The sequence below is a fragment of the Rhizophagus irregularis genome, chromosome 32, assembly GCF_026210795.1.
Source record: "Rhizophagus irregularis chromosome 32, complete sequence".
Taxonomy (NCBI): Eukaryota; Fungi; Glomeromycota; class Glomeromycetes; order Glomerales; family Glomeraceae; genus Rhizophagus; species Rhizophagus irregularis.
In genome coordinates this window covers 335,625-361,206 of record NC_089460.1, presented here as the reverse complement: position 1 = coordinate 361,206, position 25,582 = coordinate 335,625, and the positions used below count along the sequence as shown (strand labels likewise).

The window sequence follows — 25,582 nt, the reverse complement described above, 5'->3', positions numbered from 1 at the left end:
TGCAAGCCTTTCCAGTATTACAAAGATACGAACATGAATATTCACCAATCATCCTATTTTTTTAACACTAAAATTTGAAAGATTATTAATTAATAAATAGTTAATACTTAAGTTTCGTAATAGCTTAAAACCGTTTTGGCAAGCCTGTAAATACCGCCTTTAGTGACAGCTCTATAACCAGAAACTGAAAAGAATAGGAAATAATTAATTAAAGAAAAAATTTTATAAGCAAGTAATAGCGTGACAGTTAAAGTTAACATCATGGTTAGAAAAACAAGAAGTGATAAAAAAGATACAATCTGTAAACGTTGTAGTCATGAATGCTCAACACCTCAAAAACTTTGTGAGCATCTTAAGCGAAAAAATCCATACAAACCATTACAAAAGCAAAAGGAAGTAGCTTTTATTCAAATGCCAATTCAGGTGCCTATTCAAAAAACTAACCAACAGGCTATCCAAGCTTCCAAAATCAAAGCACAGATAAAAAGCTCTAATGTAAATATGAGCAACAAGGAGAAATCACATGTAATAATCCCAACTCTAGTTCCTGAGCTAGAATCCGAAAAGAAAGCTCCAATACTTGGTATCGATTACATCACTGAAGAAGAAGCAAAAAACTGGATCAACCCAAATAATCAAAAGTCTAAAGAACACTATAGATTTTGGAGAGCTAGATTGCTAAGACGTGGAAAAGAACTTGGTCTAGGAGATCATGATATGCCAGAAAATTTACATGAATGTCAAACTCTTTGTCATGATCTCGAACAACATGATCCAGAGGCAGTTCGCCTACCAACATTAAAAGAGTTAGAGTCTGAAGGCGATACTGGACCTAAGAATTTGATCAATAAAGAATTTAAGCGCTTAGAAGAAATTAAGGGGCACAAAAAGTCAGAGAAGGATTTAGAATTTAAGGAACAAGAAGAATTGGGAACAGCGGTTAAAAGAAGAGTTATAGTTGTACATCATGCAAATGTCCTCAAATCCTATCCAGATAATGGAAGTGATATACAAAAAATGTTAGAAAGCTGAAGAAAACAGTTTAGAGAAATACTTGAAAAGGAATTTGATAAGCATGGACAATTTAAGTTCACTTTATGTTCTCTTACCAAATTTCTTATAGATGATAAACCTGTAAATGAAAAACAGGAAAAAAAGAATTTACGAACTGACTGGCTTAGAAATAGACAAATTATAGTTTATAATAGAAATGAAATAGATGATTACTTAAGCAATACTTTCGAACAAATCGTATACCAAGTGGAGAAGAGAGGAGGTAAGACTAATTCTTGAAAATATATTTGGGTGGTAATACTGTGTCTGGCGGGATGATTTGCAGTTCTTCTCTTACAAATAAGTGTCTAGGACCCTTGTAAAGCTTGTAGAGAATAGGCTGATTTTCTTTTATCAAATAAGAATCAATTGTAAAAACTTCAGGAGACCAATTGCAATCAGTTGCCGTTCTTCTCCTACCTTCTAATTCACCAGGTTCTAATAGATGCCAAACTTTAGTATAGCTAGGTAAAAGTAGTTCGTTATAACCAACTGGTCTCCTATGTTCGACAGAAGATCTAGCTATTATTTTTTTACCTTTTAATGCCTTTTTTACAGCCTTGTTAGAAGATATACCTATTAACAGAGTAGGAGTATTATTGAAAATATTATCATTTATACGAAATCCTTTAAACCATGCCCTGGATCTATCAGTTAAAGGCAAATGAAAATTTTCAGCATCTTGCCGAAAATAAGCATGTTTTTCAAATTATTGATGATCACGTTCAGCAATAGCTACACCACATTTAAAGTTAGCATACTGAATTCTAACATCATAGCTAAGCAATAAATCTCTACATTCGCCCATATATTCAATGCCTCTATCTACAATAAAAGTATTTGGATAGCTAAGAGGGTTATTAGGATCATCATAGATTTTCTGAATTGCTCTAGCCATCTGTTTTATCAGTCAATGCAAAACTAGAACGATACCTAGTTGCAACATCTTTGATGACGCCCCTATACTTATAAATCCGATTACCTATTTTATTATGAGGCATAGAAGTAGTATTACTCTGGTGCACTTCATTTAAAAATTGTATATTATTAAAGAAAGCATACTGAATAAATTTTGGCTAAGGCTTGTGAATCTGATGTACAGCCTGCTTGTTTAGCCAATTTTTGATCTTTGTAAGAGAAAACTTATATCTGGCTTTCTTACAAGCCATTTGCAAATTTTTCAGCAGTCCGATAATATCTCTCAGGTCTGTGATAAAGTTTCTGTAAAGCAAGATCCCGATCTAAATCTCGAGCTTTCTGAGGATTGATATAAATAACTGGAGAGTCAAAGACTCTCCTCTTCCATTCCAATTTTTATAATTACGAAAAAAAGCTAGCATCTATAAAGTCAGATTCTATTCATTAGCTAAGGAGCTTTTTTTCTTGCGTTTCTGCCTAGCCTCTATCTCCTTCTGCAGATTTAGTGGAGTGTCAAACCTTAGGCAGATTGCAAGAGGATCATCCTCTGGCCTAGTAAGATCAAATACAATAAATTCTTTTTTTCAAAAGTAGTTATTAATGACCATTGAAGCATTTTTTACATCATTAGTATAGCGCCTAATAATCTTGCACTTTGTGAATGAGCAAGAAAAATACAAGCAGTCCTTAGCCCAATATATTTTAGGCTTTTTATGCAATGCATCACATTACTACTAATAAAAAATTTGCTTATCACATAAAGACGCAGTAAAAATGAGATAATTGTGACGCAAATTTGGCTTAGCACTCAGAATAATATAAATCAGTAAAAACTGGCTTATCTTTTATTTGTAGCTGTTAAACCATTATACTTTCAAAATGTCATTTTATACCAGTTCAGTAAACACCAGTTTTAGCTGTATGTGCAACTGTTACTCATTTTCATGCTAATTTTCTAGAGATATTCTTAGTAATAATAAACGAATTCCAGATCATATCTTTTATCGAACCCTTTGGTGGGACAAGGGAGAACTTAACGAAAAGGCAAAGTGGGAAGAAGTAACGTAAGTCTCTTTTTCTATTTGTTTGACGTTGATATTTGTTTTAGCTAATGGCTGATATAAATTGTTATTTATATATAAGATTACCTTATGTGCTTGCTAAGGGGATCGACATTGAGAAATATGAAAGACGTACAGAAAAGTTTAATATTCATGGATGTTGGGAGTGGTCAAACAGAGAAGTCTTAATTTACGAGTTGCCTTCTATGCCACACAAAGTTTGCATCAGTGCAATCACTACCGAAATAATTGTGAGTTGCGTTCCTGTAATGCGAACTAATACTGAGATTTATAGTTTTGGTTCTACTAGTAAGTATTAATGTCATAACATGTCGCTCTATTGTAGCATCGTATTAATTTTATTTCTTAAAGAAACGCGTGACAGAAACCGTGGAAAAGAAGCCGATGCATCATTTCGTCCAAAAAAACCAGCTGTAACTGCTCCAAATGGGAGCGACAGAAATGTAATTTCTATTCTTTTTATTGGTTTTGAACTTTTTGAAGCTAGTAATTTCATATATTTTTTTATTTAGAATTATCCTTGGCCAAATTTGGTTGTGAAAGTAGCCTACACTGAAACATTAGATCATATCAAGAAAGCATTGTGCTATTGGTTAAGTCCTGGTCGTGCCCATGATTGTATTATTGTAAAAATCGATCCGGTCCTTCAGGGTCAAGTACCTACTCGTATGAGAGTAAGTTATATTTATACAGTGTGGCATGACTAGCATCATATTATTTGTATAACATTCTATGATTTTAATTTATTGTAGGCTTGGCATTATTGTGTCTCAGCAGGTAGAGGAATGAGAAATTCGCCTCCTCTTGTAATTGAGGTAATGTTAGTTCACTTTTCTGTTAACATATTAAAAATCTTTAACGTATATATAATGATTATTAGTTCGAATTTGGAACACAAGATGGAACTGGAGCTCCATTAAATATTTTGCAAGGTCAACCTCAACACACTATCAGTATCTCATTAACTTGTCTTTATCATAACTTGAAGCAATCTACGCCCCCTACACCTCCTGTTCAAATCCCTCGAAATCTTTTACCTGATCCTATTCTATTGGACTTCTATTTTATTCAACGTGCTATCACAGAAGCATTTGACATTCATTAGGACTTCACACAATATTGTAGCTTTTGTTTTAACAAAATTTTCATATTATGCTGATTGAATCTGTTTAGGTTTATCTTTTAATTACTAAGCATTTTTCTACACTACTAAATTCTATTATCAATAATGCTATATCACTTTGAAATCTTTCATTCATAGATTTCGCAATCTACAATTAGTTATTTTGCTTAGATCAGTTCATCCGTTATTAAATGCTTACCTCTGCAAGGCTCTGTTTATTTTCAAGCTTATTTTACTAGTTCTTCACAATTCAATATCTTTATATGTAAAAAAAATGTAATTATTTTCTTCTCTATGAAAGTATAAGACCCAGTATCATGCAATTATGTGATTTTTTCACTCTGTTTTTGAGCACATTAAAAAAAAATAAATTGTACAAATGCAATTGAAGTTTTATGTTTATTAAATGAGACCCAATTTTCGAAGATGCTCAGAAATAACTATATGTGGGTCTTCATAATACCAAACATAGTACCTCAAGGCAATCTGATTCTCTTTGCATAATTCTTTCTTGAGTTGATCCCGTGCTTGCTGTTTGATAAAATTATTGGGATCGCCATTATGAAATAATATTTTTTTCGTGTTGTATGCCCTGTACTTCGATTGCAAAGCCATTATTCTAAGTAATAAATATCAAGTTCTAATCCTGTAGGACATTCTAATGTTTTGAGAAAATTAGGTTTGCGGATTAGTGAAAAAGGCCAAGATATTTTATTAAAATCTCGTGATATAGCTTTTCTCTTTTATATTTCGGGCAAAATAGGCACCACGAGTTTAAATGTTTAACGTTATCAAAAGTAGCAAACCATCTATGCTTTTTATCACACATCCATAATAAAGCTGAACGATTATTAATATAATATTCAGAAAGACAAGCTCCCTTTCTATTATAAGCCAATTATTTGGCATTATCAAATGTACAAGACCTATTATTTGTGCAATATGGACACCACATCTTATTATTTTTCACATTGTTAAAAGATGCATTCCACTCATGCCTTCAGAACAATAACGCCATGATAAATGTGAAAAACTATTATCCTATATTTTGGAAAGGCATTCTTTGTTCTTACTAAAAGCAACTTGCTTAGCATCTTCAATTGTATGACTGGCCTTATTTGCACAATACGGACACCATGTCTTACCATTCTTAATATTATTAAGAGATGTAGTCCACTTATAACCGTCTGCACATCGCCATCGCATTGGAATGTTAGCATTAACATATTCAGTAGAAAGATAAAGCCCACCACGTTTTCCAGCAATTGCACAAAGCCACAAACATTGTTTATTATCAACTTTTTCATTGCAAATAGATGATTCTTTATCAAAAAAATCAAAACTTTAATTTCAGGAGTAATAAATCTTTATAATCCTTTATTTCGCTTCTCTCGTAACTCTACCTCTTTTTGAAGGTCTAATGGAGTATCAAATCTCAACCGAATTGCCAGTGGATCATCATCTGATTTATTTAGATCAAAGATAATAAATTCACCTTTTCAGAGGTAACTATTAACAACCATAGAGGTATTTTTCATATCTTCAGTATATCGTCCAATGACCTTGGAAATATCTTGATGGGAACTGCCACCATTAAAGACTACTAGATGTAAAATATTTTTACAGATAATTATTGGTGTATGATAGTAACATTGTGTTACATATATATTTGAAATGTTTCTATAACGCCTATGTGTAAAAAATGGAATAATTCGATTTTGGATGGATTTGAAAGCCACACATACATCCTCAAAGATAATTGCTGTGCTTCTCTCAAGCGAAAATGATCTAACACTAGGAATTTTTTCTGGCAATATATAGCTAAATCGTATATTCTCATAGTAAGGCGCTTTTAGATCTTTTGAAATTATGCCATACATATATCTTACAAATGCCTACTTTAGCTCATCAGGATGATAGCCGCAAATTATCAAATCATCACATGCAATATACTGTATATAGCCTAGGGGTTAGATAAATAAACGGGGGGCCAACTCATAGGTTACACAGACTGATCAATAATAACCAGAACTGTCGCCACCATAAATTGGTTACACAATCGAAATCTACTATAAAATTGCGCAAATTTTTACTTTTTTTTAATTTTTTTCAACGCGCATTCATAGAAAAGCAGCCGATCTTAAAAACTAAGATTACTCAAGTTAGGTCTATATAGGAAAAGTGGTTTTATTTCAATTGAGTCACTATAGCTTTTGTAAATTGTTATTTTTTTCCTTGGAATAAGCTAATTTACTGTAGCAATTTACTTTAAGCACCGTTTTAATGTTATTTTTTATTTATATACCAAATATTTGGATAATAGACTTCATTAACAACTATTCTATAATTCAAACTGTAAATATTTGACCCTTTGATATAGCTTCTTTGGAAAAAGAAGTACCCTTTTTCAGGTGTTCTAAAATTAAAGGTATTAAACTCTTTTTTCTTTTGTTATTTATATTATCTCCAAATGCCCAAAGTAACCATTGTAACTCACTCACTAGAAACAATTTTGAGAATAATCCTTCAGCACCATCCAACTGTACCCAGATTTGAAGTTGCACCAAACCAAGCATAGGATCTTTTGGTAAGTTGGACTTTTTTATTAAAGTAGGTATGTTATTTTCAGTATCATTACGCATAGCTTTAAGATTTTCCCTAAGGCTTGAGGTTCCTTTTTCGGGGATGAGATCATTGAATTTTCGCCAGGATTTTTGTCTACTCTTCATATAAATAATAATAATTCTTTCATAAAGAAAATCTCTAGCATCATCTTTTAACTCGTATTTTGTTATATTTATAGAGTCACACGTGGAAAGCATCTGAGTAGAGATATTGATGAGTGTGTTAAAATTTTCTAACAATGGTAAGTTACATAATAAGCTATTGTGTATATATTGAAGAATATTGGGTCCAAATTCCGTATGCTTTTCAAATAATAATAACACTAATGATTCTATTTTATACATAAATTCTAAAAACTTCAGACCGGGAATCACATTTGTTGTTTGAGATCGAACATCCTGTTCATAAACAACTTGTTCTGAATTTAGAGTCATAAGGTGAGTTTTAATTGCTTCAAATTCAGGACGCGATTTTGTTATATTGTCATTCTTTGTTAACTTATAAACAATCCACCCAATGATGTAGGAAAATTTTGACGCCTCAGATGATTCCAAGACAATAATTTTTTCTGGTTTTAAATTATTGTCTGCTGCTAAATGAGTTTGTGAGATATTTGATACTGTTTTTTCACTAAAGGTAATTTTAATAACCTCTTGTAAAAGCAAGTATGCAACGAGCCTTTTAGTTGAAGAATCATTTAAATTGGACGCAATAAGAAAATCTTGATACCAGACTCCTGAGCATTTAAAATTATTTAGACAATTTTCAAGGTAAGAGCTCCAAGTAGCTAACCATTGAATTCCTGTTTTTTTAAGAATTGCTTTACAAGCGATATTTTTAATAATATCTTGCCACTTTTGTAGTAATTTATCAATAGAATCCTGATAAAGGATGGTTTCTATAAGTTGGTGGCGTTCACTCTGTAGGCAAAAAATTCTAATATTTTCCTGATCAACATTTTTATGGTATGGTCCTAATGGAAACTTGATTTTCCCCATAATTAAATCATCTGTAAGAAGATTTTTAAACACATTGTGAGAAAGAGATGATATTTGTGCCAAATGAACCAAATGTTTTTGATAAATGTAATTATTTTCTTCATTATTTGTTGTTTTTTGTTTATCTTTTCGATAATCTCTAATTGTAAATAAAATATTTTAATTTATAAAGATGTAATAATAATATAATTTATAACATATGCATACCTTCTTACTAAAGTAGTAATACCAGTTCCAGTACTATCTGTTTTGCCATAATTAACACTCTTTATTTCTGACGAAACTAACATTGTAATTTGATATTTGTTTAAGGCATGTCCATAAGATTTAAGTGTTTGGGTGGAAGAGTCTCCACCAAGTTCTCGGATTGTACCAAAAAGTCCCTCAAGCATATCTTGTGAAATCCTTTTTGCTTGAATCATTGCACTTGGATATTTATTTAAAATATATGTAAGCATTCCAATAAAACCATTGATAGATAAAACCAAATCAAATTGGCATTGTGATGAAATCCACTCTTTAGATTCTGTCTTTTGTTTATCACCACATATAAACCAATCACGAATTTGTTTTAAAGTATTGATACGTGGATCTTCTAAAGATTGAAAATTAATTTTACTATGCATTATTTCACGATACTTTCGTGAATATTTGATATAATCCTTAAAATAAATTATTATTATTAGTTTTTTTTAAAGAAATTAATTATTATAAATTAATAATTACTTACTCTTGTTCCTTCTGATATATTTTTAAGTTCTTTAATAGTTGCTAGTGCATCTTCAACTTCTTTTGATAATGTATGCTCAGCAAGATCAACACGCATCTTACTCCATGAAGTAAGCCATATATGTCATTTTGTAAGTTTGGTAGCTTTAGCAGTTGCATGTTTATTTGTATATTCATATACACCTTTTATATGTTTCCAACTAATTTCCTTTTTATTAAACATTATTTCTCTTGCATTTTTTTCACCTGTATGACTTTTTGATATGTTGTTTCTAAGTTTTTTAAAAACATGTGTTGGATCACTAATAAAAAACCACTCTTCTCCTGTAATAGGATTGATTGTTTTATAATTTAATAAAATTTCTTGATTATTATAAACAGGTCTAAGAAACTTACTAATATGATAACTAAAAACTTTCCATCCCTTTTTTGCATATATTCCTTCTATAATTTCTACAGATAATGTTGTTTCAACTGGATCAAACTCAATAATTTTTCCTAAGTACCATTTATTATCATCTGGATTTCTAAATTCGCATATTTCATTGACATTCCATTTCAATTTTGAAGGCATTGGTAGACGAATAAAATTTCGTTCAATTTCAATATTTTTAGGATTATTACAATCAAGTTGACATACAGTAAATTTTGTTTTTTCAAAATTACTATTTATAATTTTTGCTGCATAAAAAGATGTTTTATCTTTATTAAAATTAACTTCTACAATATCACCACAAGTCCATTTTGATGCATACCAATCAAAACTTTTAATATGAATTCTATTTTCTCCTGCTCCATCACAAATTGATCCACATGTATATATACCTATACACTCTAATTTTGCTGCAAAATTAAAAAGTAATGTATTTAAACTATGTATTGATATATTATTAATACCATAATAAGATATGGGAAATGCAAAATTATGTGTTATTGAATGCCAAACAATTTGATGAACTTGGGTTGCAAGTCCAAATTTTTGTTTATTACTTGATGTAGAATTATCTTCTATTGATATTGATTCTATTTCTTGTTTACATTGCATAGCAAACATCTCATACTCTTGCATTTCATTTTCAAAATCCAAATAACCAACATAACAATTTTTACGTTGACTCCAAAGAAGACCTATTTTTAGATGTTTTACAATCAAATTAAATAATTAAATATAAATTATTGAAAAAATTTAAAAATAATAATAATTTTTACCTTTTTGAATTTTAAAAGAATCATGAGAAAAAAATCCCACTCTTCCATATCCCCAAATTTTATTTATTGTCAAATTAGCTAATATTTGATTAGCAATTTTATCTTGCCAGCCTGATTTTTGTTCACTTTCGTTAATATAACTTTTAAGTGTTGAAATTGATGGTAAACGCATAATTGTTTTCATTGCATTATAAGCTGCATGACCTGATCTACTATATACAGATATAGCCCAACGTAAAAACCTAAAAAATTAAAAATATAAGATATTTTTCATATTTAATATCATCTTAATTAACCTTACATTGGATGATATCTTGTTCCATTTGGTTTTTCAGTTTGAATACGAATAAGTTCTTGAAAAATAGGATGAAAAGCAGAAATATCTATATCTTTGTTAATAATACCTTTAGTAACAGTATGAACAATATTTGCAATTTCACCTGATGCTTCTTCTTCTTCCCTTTCAATTTTTTTCTTTTAAATGATCTTTTAAATCAATAATTATATTATTTTGTTCTTTAATAATCTTTCTCTGTTGGCTAACCTTTTTTATAAGAGTTTCTTTTGATGCATGTGTTACTTTTATTGAGTTTGTTCCAGACAAAATTCTTTGTTGAATTCTTTGTAAAGTTTTTCGTAATTTTGCACAATTTTTGCATATATTTTTTTCTGTTATTACAAGTATACAATCTATTCTTCTATATACCTCATCAGGTTGACCAATCCGTTCCATTAAAGCAAAAGGAGTATGATCTTTATTATTGCTAACTAGTTGAGTACCCCGAATATGTGTTACTTGTTCAAAACCTTTGAATAAAAATTATCAAATAAAATTTACGTATATAAATAAATAAAAAATAAAAAATAATAATTAATTACCAGCAGTACTTTGTCCATAACAAATACTAACAGAAAAAACATATCTAATAAAATTAATTATTTCATCAAGAGTTCTTTTCATTTCTTTGATTGGAAAAGGAAGATATTTTTCTTTTACTATTTGATCAAATATATAAACTTCATATCTATAAAAACCACTCTTAGTTAGAATCAATAGCTTTTTTTCTGATTTTTCTTCTTTGAAAAAATGAAGTTCAAGACCTTCACTAATTTTTCGTATTGCAGTTCCAGAAAACTCTCCTCCCGGTTTAACTTTTTCTTGAATTGATGAAAGAATATCTGTGGTGTTTATTAACAATGATGTTTTCCAATATAATGAATTTGATGTAGATAAAATAGATGCAATTGACGGACTTGTAGGATTTGCTTCCAAAAAAATGGTTGCTGTAGCAGACCTACGTCCTTTAAAATATCCTCAGTTTCCCAAATAATCTATCCATTTGGAAAATGTGTCAAATTTGCGATTATCTTTGACGCTATATACATATACATATGCTTTCTTATCCTTTACTTCATACATAAGCACACCTTCAAAATATTTATCTAATGTTGGAAAAAAATATACCATTTTTCCTTTAAGGTTAGGCTTAGTACGTACAAGTTCTTGTAATGCTTCTGCTTTTTTTTGCTGCTTTGGTATTGGCAAATCAATACTATTCTCGTTTATATTAATTGCGCGTTTTTTTTGAAACTTTTTAATAAAAAATGTTAATATTATTTAAAAAATATAAAAGTTGTGCTTTTCTAACCTTTAATGCCTACCATTTTCAAGTTGTAGCGAAATTTTCTATGTATTTTAGATGTATTAAACCGCCGATCAAGTTTTTTAAAGTAAATAAACACGAAACTTTGACAAAAAATTATATTTTCAGATAGTTTCGCGTTTCTTTATTACCGATCAATTATTTTTTTTCATGGATTATAATGATTATCAATTGATTTTTCATCTTAAACATGGGGTACGATCATATTTTAATAAGGTTACTTATAAAATTACATATGGCGACAGTTCTGGTTATTATTGATCAGTCTGTGTAACCTATGAGTTGGCCCCCCCCGTTTATTTATCTAACCCCTAGATATAGCGGGCCACAGTACTCGGGTATCTTGCAAAAATCGGGGTTTCGATTCGTACCCCTGCGTACTAAACAAAACCTAAAAATTCTGTTTTTTGCAAATATCTCACGATCTACCAGTCCAATTTGAATGATCTTTTTTTATTTTGAAAAGCTCAATGAGAGCTATCAAACAAAAAAAAGATGGATCAAATCTGATTACTAAATCACGAGATAATTGTAAAATATCCTCCCAGGTACTATATAATTCTATGAAATTTTTCAAGGGGGTACTATGCATAGGGGGAAGCTTATGGCCCGCGATATACGGTATCTAGAGCCATATGAAGTGCCTCTTGGCCCTTTCTTATCTTTATATATGCATTCAGCTTTATTACCGAGAAAAAGATTTGCCAAAATATTAGTCTTATCTAATCCACTTTTTCCAGTGACTAGTATTAAGAAAGGCCATGATGGACTTGCAGAATGTGATTGAATTTGGGATGATTTGTGCCTTGTAGCCTTATCCATATCCATAAGGTAAAGTTTCATAGGAGGTAGTCCTGTCTTTTAGTTCTTCTTTGTATTAGATCAGGAATCCATAACCTTGATTTCTATTTAAGGGTATTTTATAGTTCGGAATATTTTTTGTTTGCTTTTCGCAAACTGAATATAGATGAAAGAATACACACCTTAAGATGTATATGATTAGTAATACTATTATGAAAATGATTGCATGCTGAAAAAATAAGGAATAAGGCGATTCTGAGGTTATTTCAGGGCTAGTGATTTCGTTATCTTTCTCCAGTCCTTTATCACCTCCAATTGCTTCATTTTGCTTAGATTCGCTAGATGTTTTTGAAATATGTTCTAATAAAAGAAAATTAGTTTCTTGAAGAAAGGAATCTTTCTCTATCACTGCCTTTTGTGCTGAAAGTAAATCATCTTTTACCCACATTAATTCATCCTTTTTTTTGGTTAGTGTATCTTCTAACTTCATATTTGCCAATTCTAAACTAATATTTTCATCCAATAGTTTTATATATTCCAGTTCAGATTTACACTTAAGAAAATCCATCTCTGATAATCTCTTTTGTACCAAAGAAACATTCTGCTTTAATTCCTCTATTCTTGATTGGAGAGCTTGTATCTCTTTTAACCATTTTGTAGCAATCTCGCTCTTAAAATCACTTGCAAGAGAAATCTCTTTTTAATTGATTTCATTTTTGAATTCTCTCGCCTCATCTTCAAGCTGACATACACGCTCTGAAAAACTCTCATTATTTTTTATCAGAAGATTATTTCTAGTGCCAAGCTGAATACCTAAGCTTAAAGCAATATCTAGATCATATTTTAAATATTGGTTTTCAAGCTCAGTTCAGCTAGATGGATATCGATTAAATGGCAAATCTCCAAATTTATTGCCAGATACCAAGAGTGCTCCATTATTTATTTCATTTATTGTATGTATATTTGCCATATGAATTTATTTGAAGGCAAAGTTTTTTATGGTTTTTTTTTTCCTGACGGCTATCAGCAAAATTATCATTCATATGTATATTTTTTCTTCGAATATGGAAAAAAGGAATTTAGAATCAAATTAATAAAAGACTAATAACAAACTAATTTAAAACAAATATGATATTTGAAGTATATATATCCTAAACCTATTTTTTATTTGAATCATGATTATAGCACGCTACACTGTAAAGAAAGTGAACTACATATATGTAACAAACCAATGCCAGACTAATGCCAGACCAATGTCAGACCAATATCAAATAAATTTTCTACAAGTTTTTTATTAGTATCATACAGATTTATTACTAGCAAACTATGAGCAAAAAACAAACAACTTATACAGGACCCTGAATAATACTAATATAACTCACAAATGATCGGCATGCATTTACTATTAACTCTACGCAACTTTTTTTTCATAGTAACATTACGCAAATCCAAATCTTAATTCAAAAAAATTTTTGTTACTAATATAATTCATTTCACATTTTTTCTATTAAAATATTAATAAAATTATGCAAACCTCACCATTTTATATTAACATAGTGTGTTTTGCACTTTTTTCTATTAAAATATTAATAAAATAGTGCGAAAATCACCATTTATTTGTTAAAATGGTGCGTTTCGCACTTTTTCTATTAAAATATTAATAATATCATGTGAAACTCACCATTTATTTGTTAAAATAGTGCGTTTTGCACTTTTTTATAATAAAATATTAATAAAATGGTGCGAAACTCTCCATTTATTTGTCAAAATAGTGCGTTTCGCACTTTTTTATATTAAAATATTAATAAAATGGTGCGAAACTCTCCATTTTTTTGTTAAAATAGTGCGTTTCGCACTTTTTTATATTAAAATATTAATAAAATGTGCGAAACTCCCGATTTTTTTGTTAAAATGGTGTGTTTCGCACTTTTCTATTAAATTATTAATAAAATGGTGTGTTTCGCACTTTTTCTATTAAAATATTAATAAAATGGTACGTTTCGCACTTTTTTATATTAAAATATTAATTAAATGGTGTGAAACTCACCAATTATTTATTAAAATTGTGCGTTTCGCACTTTTTTCTATTAAAATGTAAATAAAATGGTGCGAAATTCACCATTTTTTGTTAAAGTAGTGCATTTCGCACTTTTTTTTATTAAAAAATATTAAAATAATGTGAAATGCATTACTTTTTGTTACTATATACAATTAATTACCAAAATCCGTAATATTGCAAATTTCATAAATATATTACGGACCCATCCTTAATGGTTTTGCGCAACTTAATTTTTATCAATTGATCAACATATAATGCAATATATTTATAAACTCTACGCAAACGTGATATGTGAGTTATCCCAAAATTGACCAATCTACACAAACTCAATTTATGGGTTTAAAAAATAATTTCATATAAACTTTACGCAAACCCGTTTGTGAGTTATATCAGTATTATTCGGGGTCCTACCTATACTTGTAAATTTCTTAGATCAGATGCCTGATACTTATCATCTAAAGCTATTAAAGAAATTAAAAATGCTCAGAATAATATTCCAGATGCTCGGCGTATTATATGTAAAAAGCATCGTATAGGATCAACAACATATCAAAAAATATTTGATAATAAGAAGTCTCCTGAATCTACTAAGGAATGGTACAGAATCATAGAATTTGTTAGCATCTCTGACCAGATTTCAGAAAATAATTAGGAATCTTTACATGATATTTCCTTCTCTACTATTATACAAGAAGATGAGATCACTCATACAGAATATCCTATGGATACTAATGAGAATGATGCAAATTCTAATGGTCTGAATACAGTAACTAATGGGCGAAAAGATAAAGTTAGTCAGAAAAAAAAAAACTAGTATAAAGCCAAAAAACGAATCTTTTTCTGCAGATAAAGTAGCCAATTCTTTTAAAGATGATACATCTAGACGGGAATTTGATCTTAATAAATTAGTAAATATTACTAGAGAAGCTGTCATGCATCTGATTTATTCTCCATAAATTGTGAGCATTTTTCTGCAAAAATATTACTTACATTTAATGCTATATCAAACCATCTCTCAGTTTTTATTAGTCGCTCTTCAAGCTCTTTACACTTTTTTTTAAGTCCGCCTCACTAGTCAGGTTAGAGGAATCAGTAGATACTTAATCCTGATCCTCTTTTGGCAGATCCTTAACCACTGGGGCCTTGCTATATGTTGGAATAGTGTAAGACTTCTCATGTAACTTTATTCAGAATTAGTTTTATTCAGATCGAGAATACCTTGAACTTTTTGAATCCATGTCATACTTAAACATAACATTGGTTCAGGCTCACCGTTATCAATACGAGTAAAATTTCCAGTAACTGTAACCGATTTACTATCCAATGATTTAGTAATATGTTTGGAGTTACCTTTTATTGTAAAGTCTGATGGCTTGTTAGCTTTCCACCCAAGGGCATTAATTGTTACATCATTTACCCCCAAACTCACTCCCGCCATCTAAAAAAGAATTAGATATCATTAAATCATCTATATTAGCATTCAGATATTGTAATGACAAAAACTACTCATCTTTTTTTGACTTCTCTTCTTGAACATTTCAAGATAGACACATTTTACGCATTGCTGGTAAAAGTTTTGGCAACAGCTCATCATATATTTTGGGTTGGCTAGATTCTGAGAGTGAAATTGCATTAGTATCACTAGCCAACTTATACGAAACGTCTCTTGGCTCATTTACCTATTTTTTTTTACCAGTGGATCATATCCAGTCCATCTATTATTATTCACATCATAACTATCTTCCTCATTATCTGAAGCAGGAAGCGTGTATTGAAAATTTATAGGTGTAATAGGCTTAAAATAACTCCTATTAAAATTAGACTGAACTACCAGTTTATATATATTTAGTTTCTGAAATTGGTTGCTTAATTGATTTATAGAATTCTGGGTTTCACTTACAGCATCACGAGTTTCATTAAGCCCTTCCTCCATTCTATTAATTCTAGCAGAGTTATTATTTTGCTATTGACGAGGTCTTTGAAAAGGTTTTACAGGATAATCTGCGTCTAGTTCAGCCTTATTAAGTACACCTATTTCTTTAAAGTATTCTGATACATAATAATTCTTGAGACCTTCTTCGGTCTGTAATGAAGATGGTAGGCCTCTTGGCTATCTAACTAGTTCAACTGTTTGTGGAGCAAATACTTGCGCTGTTGAGTCATTTGAGATTGTAATTCTGTAACTTTTTTTATTAATGTCTGATTTTCAGTTTTTTGTTGCGCCAGTGCATTTTGGATTGCTTTTTGCATAATTTAAAGCTCTAAATGGTCCGGATTGGTCCGGGTTGGAGAGTAACCCAGGACTAGACCGAAAAATTAGTTCATTTCGGTCTGGTCCAGTTTATATTAAAAGGAGAATCCGGGACTAGACCGGATCGGACCAGTTATTTTGGTCTGGTCTGGTCCAGTCCTATAATAAAAAAATGTTGCGAAAATGTTTTTTTAGTTATAATTACTTAGAAAAAATGGTTCGCAATGTTTTTTCATTAAGTTAATTAGAAAACCGTTGTGAAAACGTTTTTTCGTTAAGTTAATTAGAAAAATGTTGCAAAAATGTTTTTTTAACTAAATATACTTAGAAAAAATGTTTCACAACATTTTTTCGTTAAATTAATTAGAAAAACATTACACAAACGTTTTTTCTAATTAAATATACTTAGAAAAAATGTTTCACAACGTTTTTTTGTTAAATTAATTAGAAAAACATTGCACAAACGTTTTTTCTAATTAAATATGATAAGAAAAAATGTTTCGCAACATTTTTTCTTTAAAATAATTAGAAAACCATTGCGCAAACATTTTTTCTAATTAAATATGATAAGAAAAAACATTGCGCAAACATTTTTTTTAATAAATATACTTAAAAAAAACGTTGCGCAATGTTTTTTCTTTAAATTAATTAGAAAAACATTGCGCAAATGTTTTTTCTAATTAAATATGATAAGAAAAATGTTTCGCAACATTTTTTCTTTAAACTAATTAGAAAAACATTGCGCAAATGTTTTTTCTAATTAAATATGATAAGAAAATACGTTTTGCAATGTTTTTTCTTTAAACTAATTAGAAAAATGTTGCGCAAATGTTTTTTCTAATTAAATATGATAAGAAAAAACGTTTTGCAACGTTTTTTCTTTAAACTAATTAGAAAAACGTTGCGCAAACGTTTTTTCTAATTAAATATGATAAGAAAAAACGTTTTGCAACGTTTTTTCTTTAAATTAATTAGAAAAACGTTGCGCAAACATTTTTTTAATAAATATACTTAGAAAAAACGTTGTGCAACATTTTTTCTTTAAATTAATTAAAAAAATATTGCGCAAACGTTTTTTTATAATAATATGTTAAAAAAATGTTACACAATGTTTTTTTATTTGATAATTAAATAATCGCAACGGTTTTAATATAAACCATTGCAAAAATATTTATCAGTCCGGTTTAGTCTCAACCCGTTTTTTCAGTCTGGATTAGATTTATAATCCGAAACTGGACCGGACTGGACCAAATATTTTGGTCTGGGTTGAAGCATCAACCCAGACTGGACCAATCCGAATTTTCGGTCCAGGTTGTCGGATTAGGACCGACCCGATTAGAGCTTTATTGCATATCTTCTAAAGATATTCTATACTGTTGCGGGGCTGAAACTGGTGAAGGTTCATATATTTGCTGAGATGCATTAGCGGATTAGATATGTTATTCCTTTTATGTAGTGTTCCGAAAAAAATCTGATCCAATTCATATCCACGGATCTGATCTGAAATGGATCAGATCAGATCAGATTTTTTATGATCCGTGATCTGATCTGAATCAAAAAAATTTGATCCGTTACAGATCGAATCGGATCAGATCAGTTATTTGTTCAAATTGAATCAGATTGAATCAGATTTGACTGAATTCGGATTAGATTCGGATCAGATTTGAATAAAAAATGTTTCACATAACGTTTTTTATTAAGACAATTAAAAACCGTTACGAACCAGTTTTTTTTAGTTATATAAACTATTTTGCAACGATTTATATTAAAATCTTTAAAAAAACCGGTGCAAAATGGTTTTTTTTAGTTATGTAAACCATTTTGCAACGGTTTATATTAAAATCTTTAAAAAAACTGTTGCGAAATGGTTTTTTTTAGTTAGATAAACCATTTCGCAACAGTTTATATTAAAATCTTTAAAAAACTGTTGCAAAACTGTTTATATAACTAAAAAAAACTATTTCGCAACAGTTTATATTAAAATTGCTAAAAAACCGTTGCGAAATAGTTAAACAGTTTCGCAATGATTTATATTAAAATCTTTAAAAAACTGTTGCGAAATGGTTTTTTTTAGTTAGATAAACCATTTCGTAACGGTTTATATTAAAATCTTTAAAAAACTGTTGTGAAACAGTTTTTTTAGTTAGATAAACTATTTTGCAACAGTTTATATTAAAATCTTTAAAAAAACTGTTGCAAAACAGTTTTTTTTAGTTAGAATCTTTAAAAAAAACTGTTGCGAAATAGTTTTTTTTAGTTAGATAAATCATTTCGCAACGGTTTATATTAAAATCTTTAAAAAAACCGTTGTGAAATGGTTTTTTTAGTTAGATAAACCGTTTTGCAACGGTTTATATTAAAATCTTTAAAAAAACCATTGTGAAACAGTTTTTTTTAGTTAGATAAACCATTTCGCAACGGTTTATATTAATATCTTTAAAAAAACTGTTGCGAAATGGTTTTTTTTAGTTAGATAAACCATTTCGCAACAGTTTATATTAAAATCTTAAAAAAACCGTTGCGAAACAGTTTTTTTTAGTTAAATTGCAATTAAAACCCGTTTTGCAATGGTTTTTTTTTGTTTAAATTAAAATAAAATATCTAAAAAAACGTTGCGAAATGTTTTTTTAATTTCTGATTTGGATCAGATTCAGATCGAATCGGTTTTATCTGAATTGGATTCAGACCGAATCAAATCAAGTTCATTTCGGATTCAGATCAGATCGGATCTAATTATTTTTGATCTAAATTCAGATCAGATCAAATCCAATTTTTTTTGATCTGAATTCAGATCAGATCAGATTCATCTCAAATCCGATCTGATTCGATCCATTCAGAACACTACTTTTATGTCTAGCAATTCAGCATAATTCTATCTCATAAAGTTTTTTAGATAATTCATTTAATGGTAAATGTTCGCCAATATCCTCAACTTTTTCAAGCCATGGAAGTGATAAGGCATCTAAGAATTTTCTACGTAATTCTTTAGGTCTATAGTTGGCTCGTCTACCTATTCGTAATATTTTTCTATATAATTCATCTATAGTCATATCTCCTTTTCTGATTGTTCCATACATCAAATTCCAAAGCTCTTCTTCCACAGTAAGAAAATGTGTTTTTAGCCACCATATGGCTTGACCAAATTGAATGAGTGATACGAATAGCAGTAGAGTATGGTGGAGGTGTTGAGTAGAGTATAACGTGGATATGACATTATACTCAAGTGATAAATAAACACTTCAGCCCAAGCTCGGCCCAGCAGTTTGACCAGGTGTCTATTTATCACTTGAGTATGGTTTACACCCTTTATGTTCCCTATGAAAAAAGTCTGCTGATTTTTGTTGAAAAATCATTCAATTAAATTCACTACAATTTCTGTATATTTGACCATACAATAATTGTGCTAAAAATTGCAATAAATCACACAATTATTGCATGGTAATTCATTCAATAATTATCCTATTTTTGACCTGAATTTATACAATTATTGTGTGATTTTTGAGCCAAATTTTAGGCCATATTTTAGGAATTATAGGTTAAATTTTACAGTAATAACAGGCAATTTATAAAGTGAAATTATGAATTTTTTTTATTGACTTAAAATATAAAAAATATACACAATATTTCATAAATAAAATACTAAATTTGATATAATCATAAATATAAAAATTTGTAAGAAAATAAAATAAAATAAAGTATGTTAATAACATGAAAGTAAATTAGTAGTATCATCAAAGAAGAAAGTAAATTATTAGTGTAAGAAATTATTAGTATTAAATAAAAAAGTATGAAGTTAGTGAAGAAAGCAAATTAGTAGTGTTAAAAAGTAAATTATTAGTGTTAGTAATAAAAAAGTATGAAGTTAGTAAAGAAAGCAAATTAGTAGTTGTTAAAAAGTAAATTATTAGTATTAGTAATAAAAAAAAAGTATGAAGTTAGTGAAGAAAGCAAGTTAGTAACATTAAAATGTAAAAAGTTAGGAAAATAAAAAGATAAAGAATACAAGTTTTTCTTACCTGCTGATATTTTAAAAGAAAGTTGAAGAAAAGTTAAAAGGTTAAAAAAACATAAACAAAAACATTTCGCGTCATCATATTTATTTTGACGATCAGATCACGTGACCAACATATATAATTTTAAGAGTTGATTTTTACCGCATAATTCTGGCCAAATTATAATTCCGGTCAGAACTAATTGTGTAACCTAATAAAAAGTTTTTGACTTTTTTTTAGTTACAAGATGATACATAAATTTCACCAATGGGTCCGGAAGATGCCCGTTTATAAGCAAATATGCGGTTAAATTTTGTGTAACCTTTATGCATAAATCACTTTACTTAGGAAAATCTATTTGTAATGGTTAAAAGTGGTCTATTCGACCCTAAAAGTGGTCAAATGTAACCATACAGATAAGATGGAAAGTAGTATAATAGGATTACCCAAAAATTGCTTTCTGTATCCTAAATTTAAGTCTATTTTCAAGTTGTACAATAATCACAATTTTTATTGTACAAAAATTGAATGTTTTCTGTATCCTGAATTTAAGTTGTATAAAAATCACACAAAAATTGAACATTTTCTATATCCTAAATTTAAGTTGTACAAAAATTGCATACTTTTAATATGCTTTGAAAAACTTCATAACTATTTTTATCCAAAAATCTGCAATAATTGTACAATTTCCACACAGACTTGAACAAATATTGTACAAAAATTGGATGATTTTTTTTCATAGGGGTTACACACCACTAAACATCACAATACTCTACTCAACACACCGGCCCTACTCTACTACTTTTCATCTTACCTTATATTACATACCGCTAAACATCACAATATTCTACTCAACACACCGGCCCTACTCTACTACTTTTCGTCTTACCTAAATTGAATACCAGCTACAACTACTGTATTTCCAGCATTAGCATTTGGTGCATTTATAGGAGCATTAGTAGGATGGCCACCTGCTATACACAGACTTCATTCCAAGCATCTTCTACAGCTTTTAATTTGACTATGGTTGGCCAACAGCCTCATTTAATGCATCATATGGGCTGATTTGTTTACTCTGCATTAAAAAGAGTTATTGATTGATTTTCACAATTTTTGTTACTCAAAATTGTTTTGTAATACCAAAAAATCATCTGATTGATGATCACTTAACTAAATGATAAGTTGAACAAAAATTTACATTTGCGAAACTTAAATTATTAAATGTGAAAGAACTGTGAAAAAACCCATTTCACTAATAAAAAACCCATTTCTCATATATATGGAATTTTTAATATATATTATTAAAAAGTAAGTATATTTTAATAAAATATAAAGTAAAATAAAAATTTATATAGCCTTAGTAGCTATAAATGTTTATAAAAGTATAATATAAAAGATGGTATCATAATAAATATTTTCAAACAATAAAAATAATTATTTTATATCAGAGTTTGTATTACCATCTTTAAACACAAATATATCAAGATTCACTGATCCGTTTTCTATAATTTTAGGCTCGTTGGAAAGCCCTTGTTCTGGACTTTATAGGCAAAAAAAGAGCTCGCCAATTGAATTATTAGATCCAGAGATATTTACTTTAAAGTTGAAGTACAAACTTTTTAACATGCTTAAATGCAAATATCTTGGGATTCACTGATCCATTTATTATAAATTTAGGCTTTTTGGAAAGCCTTTGATCTGGTCTATATGAATGAAAAAAGAGCTTGCCAATTGGATTACTGGATCTGAAGATATTTACGTTTTAAGTTGAGATACAAATTTTTAATATATATAGTAAGTACTAAGAATTATATTAATTTAAAAGAAATACCAAATTATAGTATAATAACATTAAATAAAAATTTTTTAATACTCATTTCCAATTTACTGTATATTATATAGTATTTTGTATAATAAAAATGTAATAAAATTAATATTTTAATTAAAGGTAAACAAATCAGCCCATATGTTAGCTCCTATCCGTACTGCAATTCGCCCATTTACTGCAACTAAGTTAGCCTGTCCTGTATTATCAAGTAAGTTAGTTAACTCCCAATTCTGCTTTGTAGTAATCTTATCATCGAACCATTTTAAAGTCCTTCCTCTCATACAGCCTCTTAAATGTCCTATTGCATTATCTCTTCCTGTTGAAGGGCCTGCTGCATTATCATTTGGATTTATATTCTGATTCTGCAAGTTTAGTCTAAGTTGTGCAAGAAAGCCTGGGATACTATCATCCCAATCAAAATATGGAGAGGTATTCCTGCCATGTTTACTTGATTAGGTGGATTTAGAGTTCTGAATGGGTCAGATTAGGTCAAGTTAATTGATAAACCTGACCTGAAATTTTTTTTCAGGTCAAGTCAGGTCAGGTTATATCAGGTTGTCTGTTTGACCTGACCTGACCTGAAACCTGAAAAATTTCAGGACTATTTTTATTAAAGTATTGAAAAAAAACAGTACAAAACTTTTTTTTTTTAATATAATATTATGAAAAAAAACGTTTTTGCAACGTTTTTTATTAAAATATTGAAAAAAATATTGCAAAACGTCTTTTTTAATATAACATTATGAAAAAAAATGTTTTCACAACGTTATTATTGAAATATCAAAAAAACGTTACGAAACATTTTTTTAATATAATATTATGAAAAAAACATTTTTGCAACGTTTTTTCTCAAAATATTACGATTCAATATTTTTATATTAAAATCATATAAAAAAGTGAATCCCAATACTGCAATTCGCTCTTTTTTATATAGAATTAATATAAAAAAGTGAATCGCAATATTGCAATTCACTTTTTTTTATATAGAATCAATATAAAAAAGTGAATCGCAATATCACAACTCACTTTTTTATATAGAATCTATATAAAAAAGTGAATCACAATACTGCAACTCACTTTTATTATATAGTAGAATCAATAATTTCAGGTTAACAGGTCAATCAGGTCAGATCAATCTTCATACCTGACCTGAATTTTTTTCAAAAATCTCATACCTGACCTGAATTTCAGGTCAGGTCAGGTCAGGTTACCTGAATTTGACTGACCTGTTCGGAGCTCTAGGTGGATTATTTTGAAGCGCCAAAATTTGTTTCTATAAACTTAAATTATTCTGGCGCTTTGCTTAGGTCTTATTTTTCCATTTCTTGTATCGCTCATAGAGCCTGTCTCAATTAAATTCTAACAGACCTATATCCCTTTACTTCGCTGTAATTGGTGGGCATTTTGCTGGTATAATAATTGTAAGGCAAATTTTTCTTGTACCAGCATACCTATACAGGCTTGTTTTTTTGCCATATTACCTATCATTCTATTTACCTAGTTTTGAGTATTAGTTTGATATTAATGGAGATCACCAATAACATTAGCTATTCTACTTTTAGCAAGTTGCCTTCGTATAATTTTATTATCACGCTCAGCTTCTGCATCATAATACCTTCATTGCTTACGGACTAAATCCTAATGCAAATTATTTCTTTTTTGCGTATCTGCCTTGTAGCACTTTTTATTTGATCTATAAGAATATCCCTAATTGTTGCTCTATTATCCACATTCCACATAATCATCTATAGCATTTGCTAGCTCTGTGATTGTGGCCATATTATCATCAGAATTATACAAGACTGAATAATTCTCTCGTTCAGGTAAATTTTTTCGTGATGAGATGTTTCTGATCTGGCATCGCAATTTTTTAACTTATTTCTCAGATTCTACTAACTGCTCTTCTAAACTAGAAATATATTTTCCCTTATCTCACACATCTTTCCTAGCTTGATATAGCTGACTAGAGATTTCAGATTTTAACTCTACTATTTCTTCTTTCGAAGTATTTTCAAGGCGCTCTATCTTCATATTGAGATCTTGAATTTCTTACTCACATCAGGCATAATCCCGTTCTAGTTGATTAATTCATCTCTCATTCTGGCGATTAGTATCAACTTCTATTTGCAATTCACTACGAAGATGAAAGTTTTCTTCTTCCAGCTCAGCTTTATGTTCATCACATGTTTTTCTCTGCCTTAGATGAGATCTGCAAAATAATATTCTTTTTTCGTGATTATAAAAGAAAATGGGAGAACCCCTTGGATCAATTTATATTGATCCTCAGAAAGCATATGATCTTAACCGGAATCTTACTTTGCAGAAGTACAAGGAAAAAAGTACCCCCAATTAATGAGAAGAATCTGACTTCATAGATGCCAGCTCTTTTTCCGTCTCTTCTACTTGCATCTTCAGATTATCAATTTCACATCGTAATTTTTTATTTGCATTAATCCGCTCCCTATATTCCTTTTCTATATCTAGCATAAATTTCTCAAAAGTTCGTCTATTATAATCGAGCAGGTGCTGGGATAGTACTTTAAGCTCATTCATAATTTGGCGATTATTTTCTTTTCATGATCATGCTTTAGCACCTTCGACCAAGTGATATTATCAGTTTGGGAGGATCAGAAACCCATTATCTGTAACGTATATAGTTGATATTTCTTTGAAAAATAAAGATGTCTGACATTCTGGCCAACTTTGGGTTTGTCTCTAGCACATTAATCTTTTTAGGTATCTAATAGCTTCATGTTTTAAAAATGATTCTACAATTGGATTAATTTTGCTGGCTTTTTTCTCAGATAATGGTTACGTTTCCATGATGTAAGACGAATCCATGCCTCATTTATTAGGGAAGCTAGTAATTTTGCTAGCAAGTTAGAATATGTCTGGTTAAATGCCATTATATATTTATTCATTGTGCAAAAAATATGGAATTTCATGGAATTTTAAAAAATAGACCACCAGGATCAGTTTTATTATAATACAAATAATACATTTATGGCCTTTTTATAAATAAGAAGAGACACGCTAGATAGATCAAAATTTATGCCATACATGCCTAGGCCATAAGGTGTGAACAATATATTATTTTATTAAGATAATATTCGGGATCTGAGTTAACGACTAATCTGCAGATGATACATAAAATATATAGCACCTTCGACCAATTTTACTAGGCAATCATGCATACAGATTATATAGCGTAAAAAATAAAGAATAAGTTATACATTATAGTACCTTTGGC

General features: G+C 29.5%; 8 protein-coding genes across 8 annotated transcripts; 3 read left to right on the top strand and 5 right to left on the bottom strand.

The window, feature by feature from the left end:
• Window positions 1–261: 261 nt before the first annotated feature.
• Window positions 262–1,032, top strand: OCT59_022871 (uncharacterized protein; the record flags this gene model as incomplete). Its single annotated transcript, XM_025328303.1, has 1 exon — window positions 262–1,032. One exon carries the CDS (start codon window positions 262–264, stop codon window positions 1,030–1,032), a length of 771 nt encoding a protein of 256 aa, XP_025167197.1.
• Window positions 1,033–2,850: 1,818 nt separating this feature from the next.
• OCT59_022870 (uncharacterized protein) lies at window positions 2,851–4,158 on the top strand (the record flags this gene model as incomplete). The annotated part of the gene is made up of 7 exons (XM_025328304.1): window positions 2,851–2,890; window positions 2,963–3,035; window positions 3,115–3,341; window positions 3,405–3,496; window positions 3,566–3,727; window positions 3,806–3,868; window positions 3,934–4,158. 7 exons carry the CDS (start codon window positions 2,851–2,853, stop codon window positions 4,156–4,158), a joined length of 882 nt encoding a protein of 293 aa, XP_025167198.1.
• A 2,366-nt stretch (window positions 4,159–6,524) lies between these two features.
• OCT59_022869 (uncharacterized protein) lies at window positions 6,525–8,625 on the bottom strand (the record flags this gene model as incomplete). The annotated part of the gene is made up of 3 exons (XM_066150411.1): window positions 6,525–7,938; window positions 8,007–8,461; window positions 8,530–8,625. 3 exons carry the CDS (start codon window positions 8,623–8,625, stop codon window positions 6,525–6,527), a joined length of 1,965 nt encoding a protein of 654 aa, XP_066006449.1.
• A 27-nt stretch (window positions 8,626–8,652) lies between these two features.
• Window positions 8,653–11,402, bottom strand: OCT59_022868 (uncharacterized protein; the record flags this gene model as incomplete). Its single annotated transcript, XM_066150410.1, has 7 exons — window positions 8,653–9,656; window positions 9,738–9,979; window positions 10,039–10,211; window positions 10,282–10,544; window positions 10,617–11,039; window positions 11,166–11,328; window positions 11,400–11,402. 7 exons carry the CDS (start codon window positions 11,400–11,402, stop codon window positions 8,653–8,655), a joined length of 2,271 nt encoding a protein of 756 aa, XP_066006448.1.
• A 572-nt stretch (window positions 11,403–11,974) lies between these two features.
• OCT59_022867 (uncharacterized protein) lies at window positions 11,975–12,770 on the bottom strand (the record flags this gene model as incomplete). The annotated part of the gene is made up of 2 exons (XM_066150409.1): window positions 11,975–12,259; window positions 12,411–12,770. 2 exons carry the CDS (start codon window positions 12,768–12,770, stop codon window positions 11,975–11,977), a joined length of 645 nt encoding a protein of 214 aa, XP_066006447.1.
• A 2,674-nt stretch (window positions 12,771–15,444) lies between these two features.
• On the bottom strand, window positions 15,445–16,194 carry OCT59_022866 (uncharacterized protein; the record flags this gene model as incomplete). Its single annotated transcript, XM_066150408.1, has 2 exons — window positions 15,445–15,699; window positions 15,955–16,194. The coding sequence occupies 2 exons, from the start codon at window positions 16,192–16,194 to the stop codon at window positions 15,445–15,447; spliced, it is 495 nt and encodes a 164-aa protein (XP_066006446.1).
• Window positions 16,195–19,373: 3,179 nt separating this feature from the next.
• Window positions 19,374–19,589, bottom strand: OCT59_022865 (uncharacterized protein; the record flags this gene model as incomplete). The annotated part of the gene is made up of 1 exon (XM_066150407.1): window positions 19,374–19,589. One exon carries the CDS (start codon window positions 19,587–19,589, stop codon window positions 19,374–19,376), a length of 216 nt encoding a protein of 71 aa, XP_066006445.1.
• Window positions 19,590–22,470: 2,881 nt separating this feature from the next.
• Window positions 22,471–22,692, top strand: OCT59_022864 (uncharacterized protein; the record flags this gene model as incomplete). Its single annotated transcript, XM_066150406.1, has 1 exon — window positions 22,471–22,692. The coding sequence occupies one exon, from the start codon at window positions 22,471–22,473 to the stop codon at window positions 22,690–22,692; it is 222 nt and encodes a 73-aa protein (XP_066006444.1).
• Between the last annotated feature and the right edge of the window lie 2,890 nt (window positions 22,693–25,582).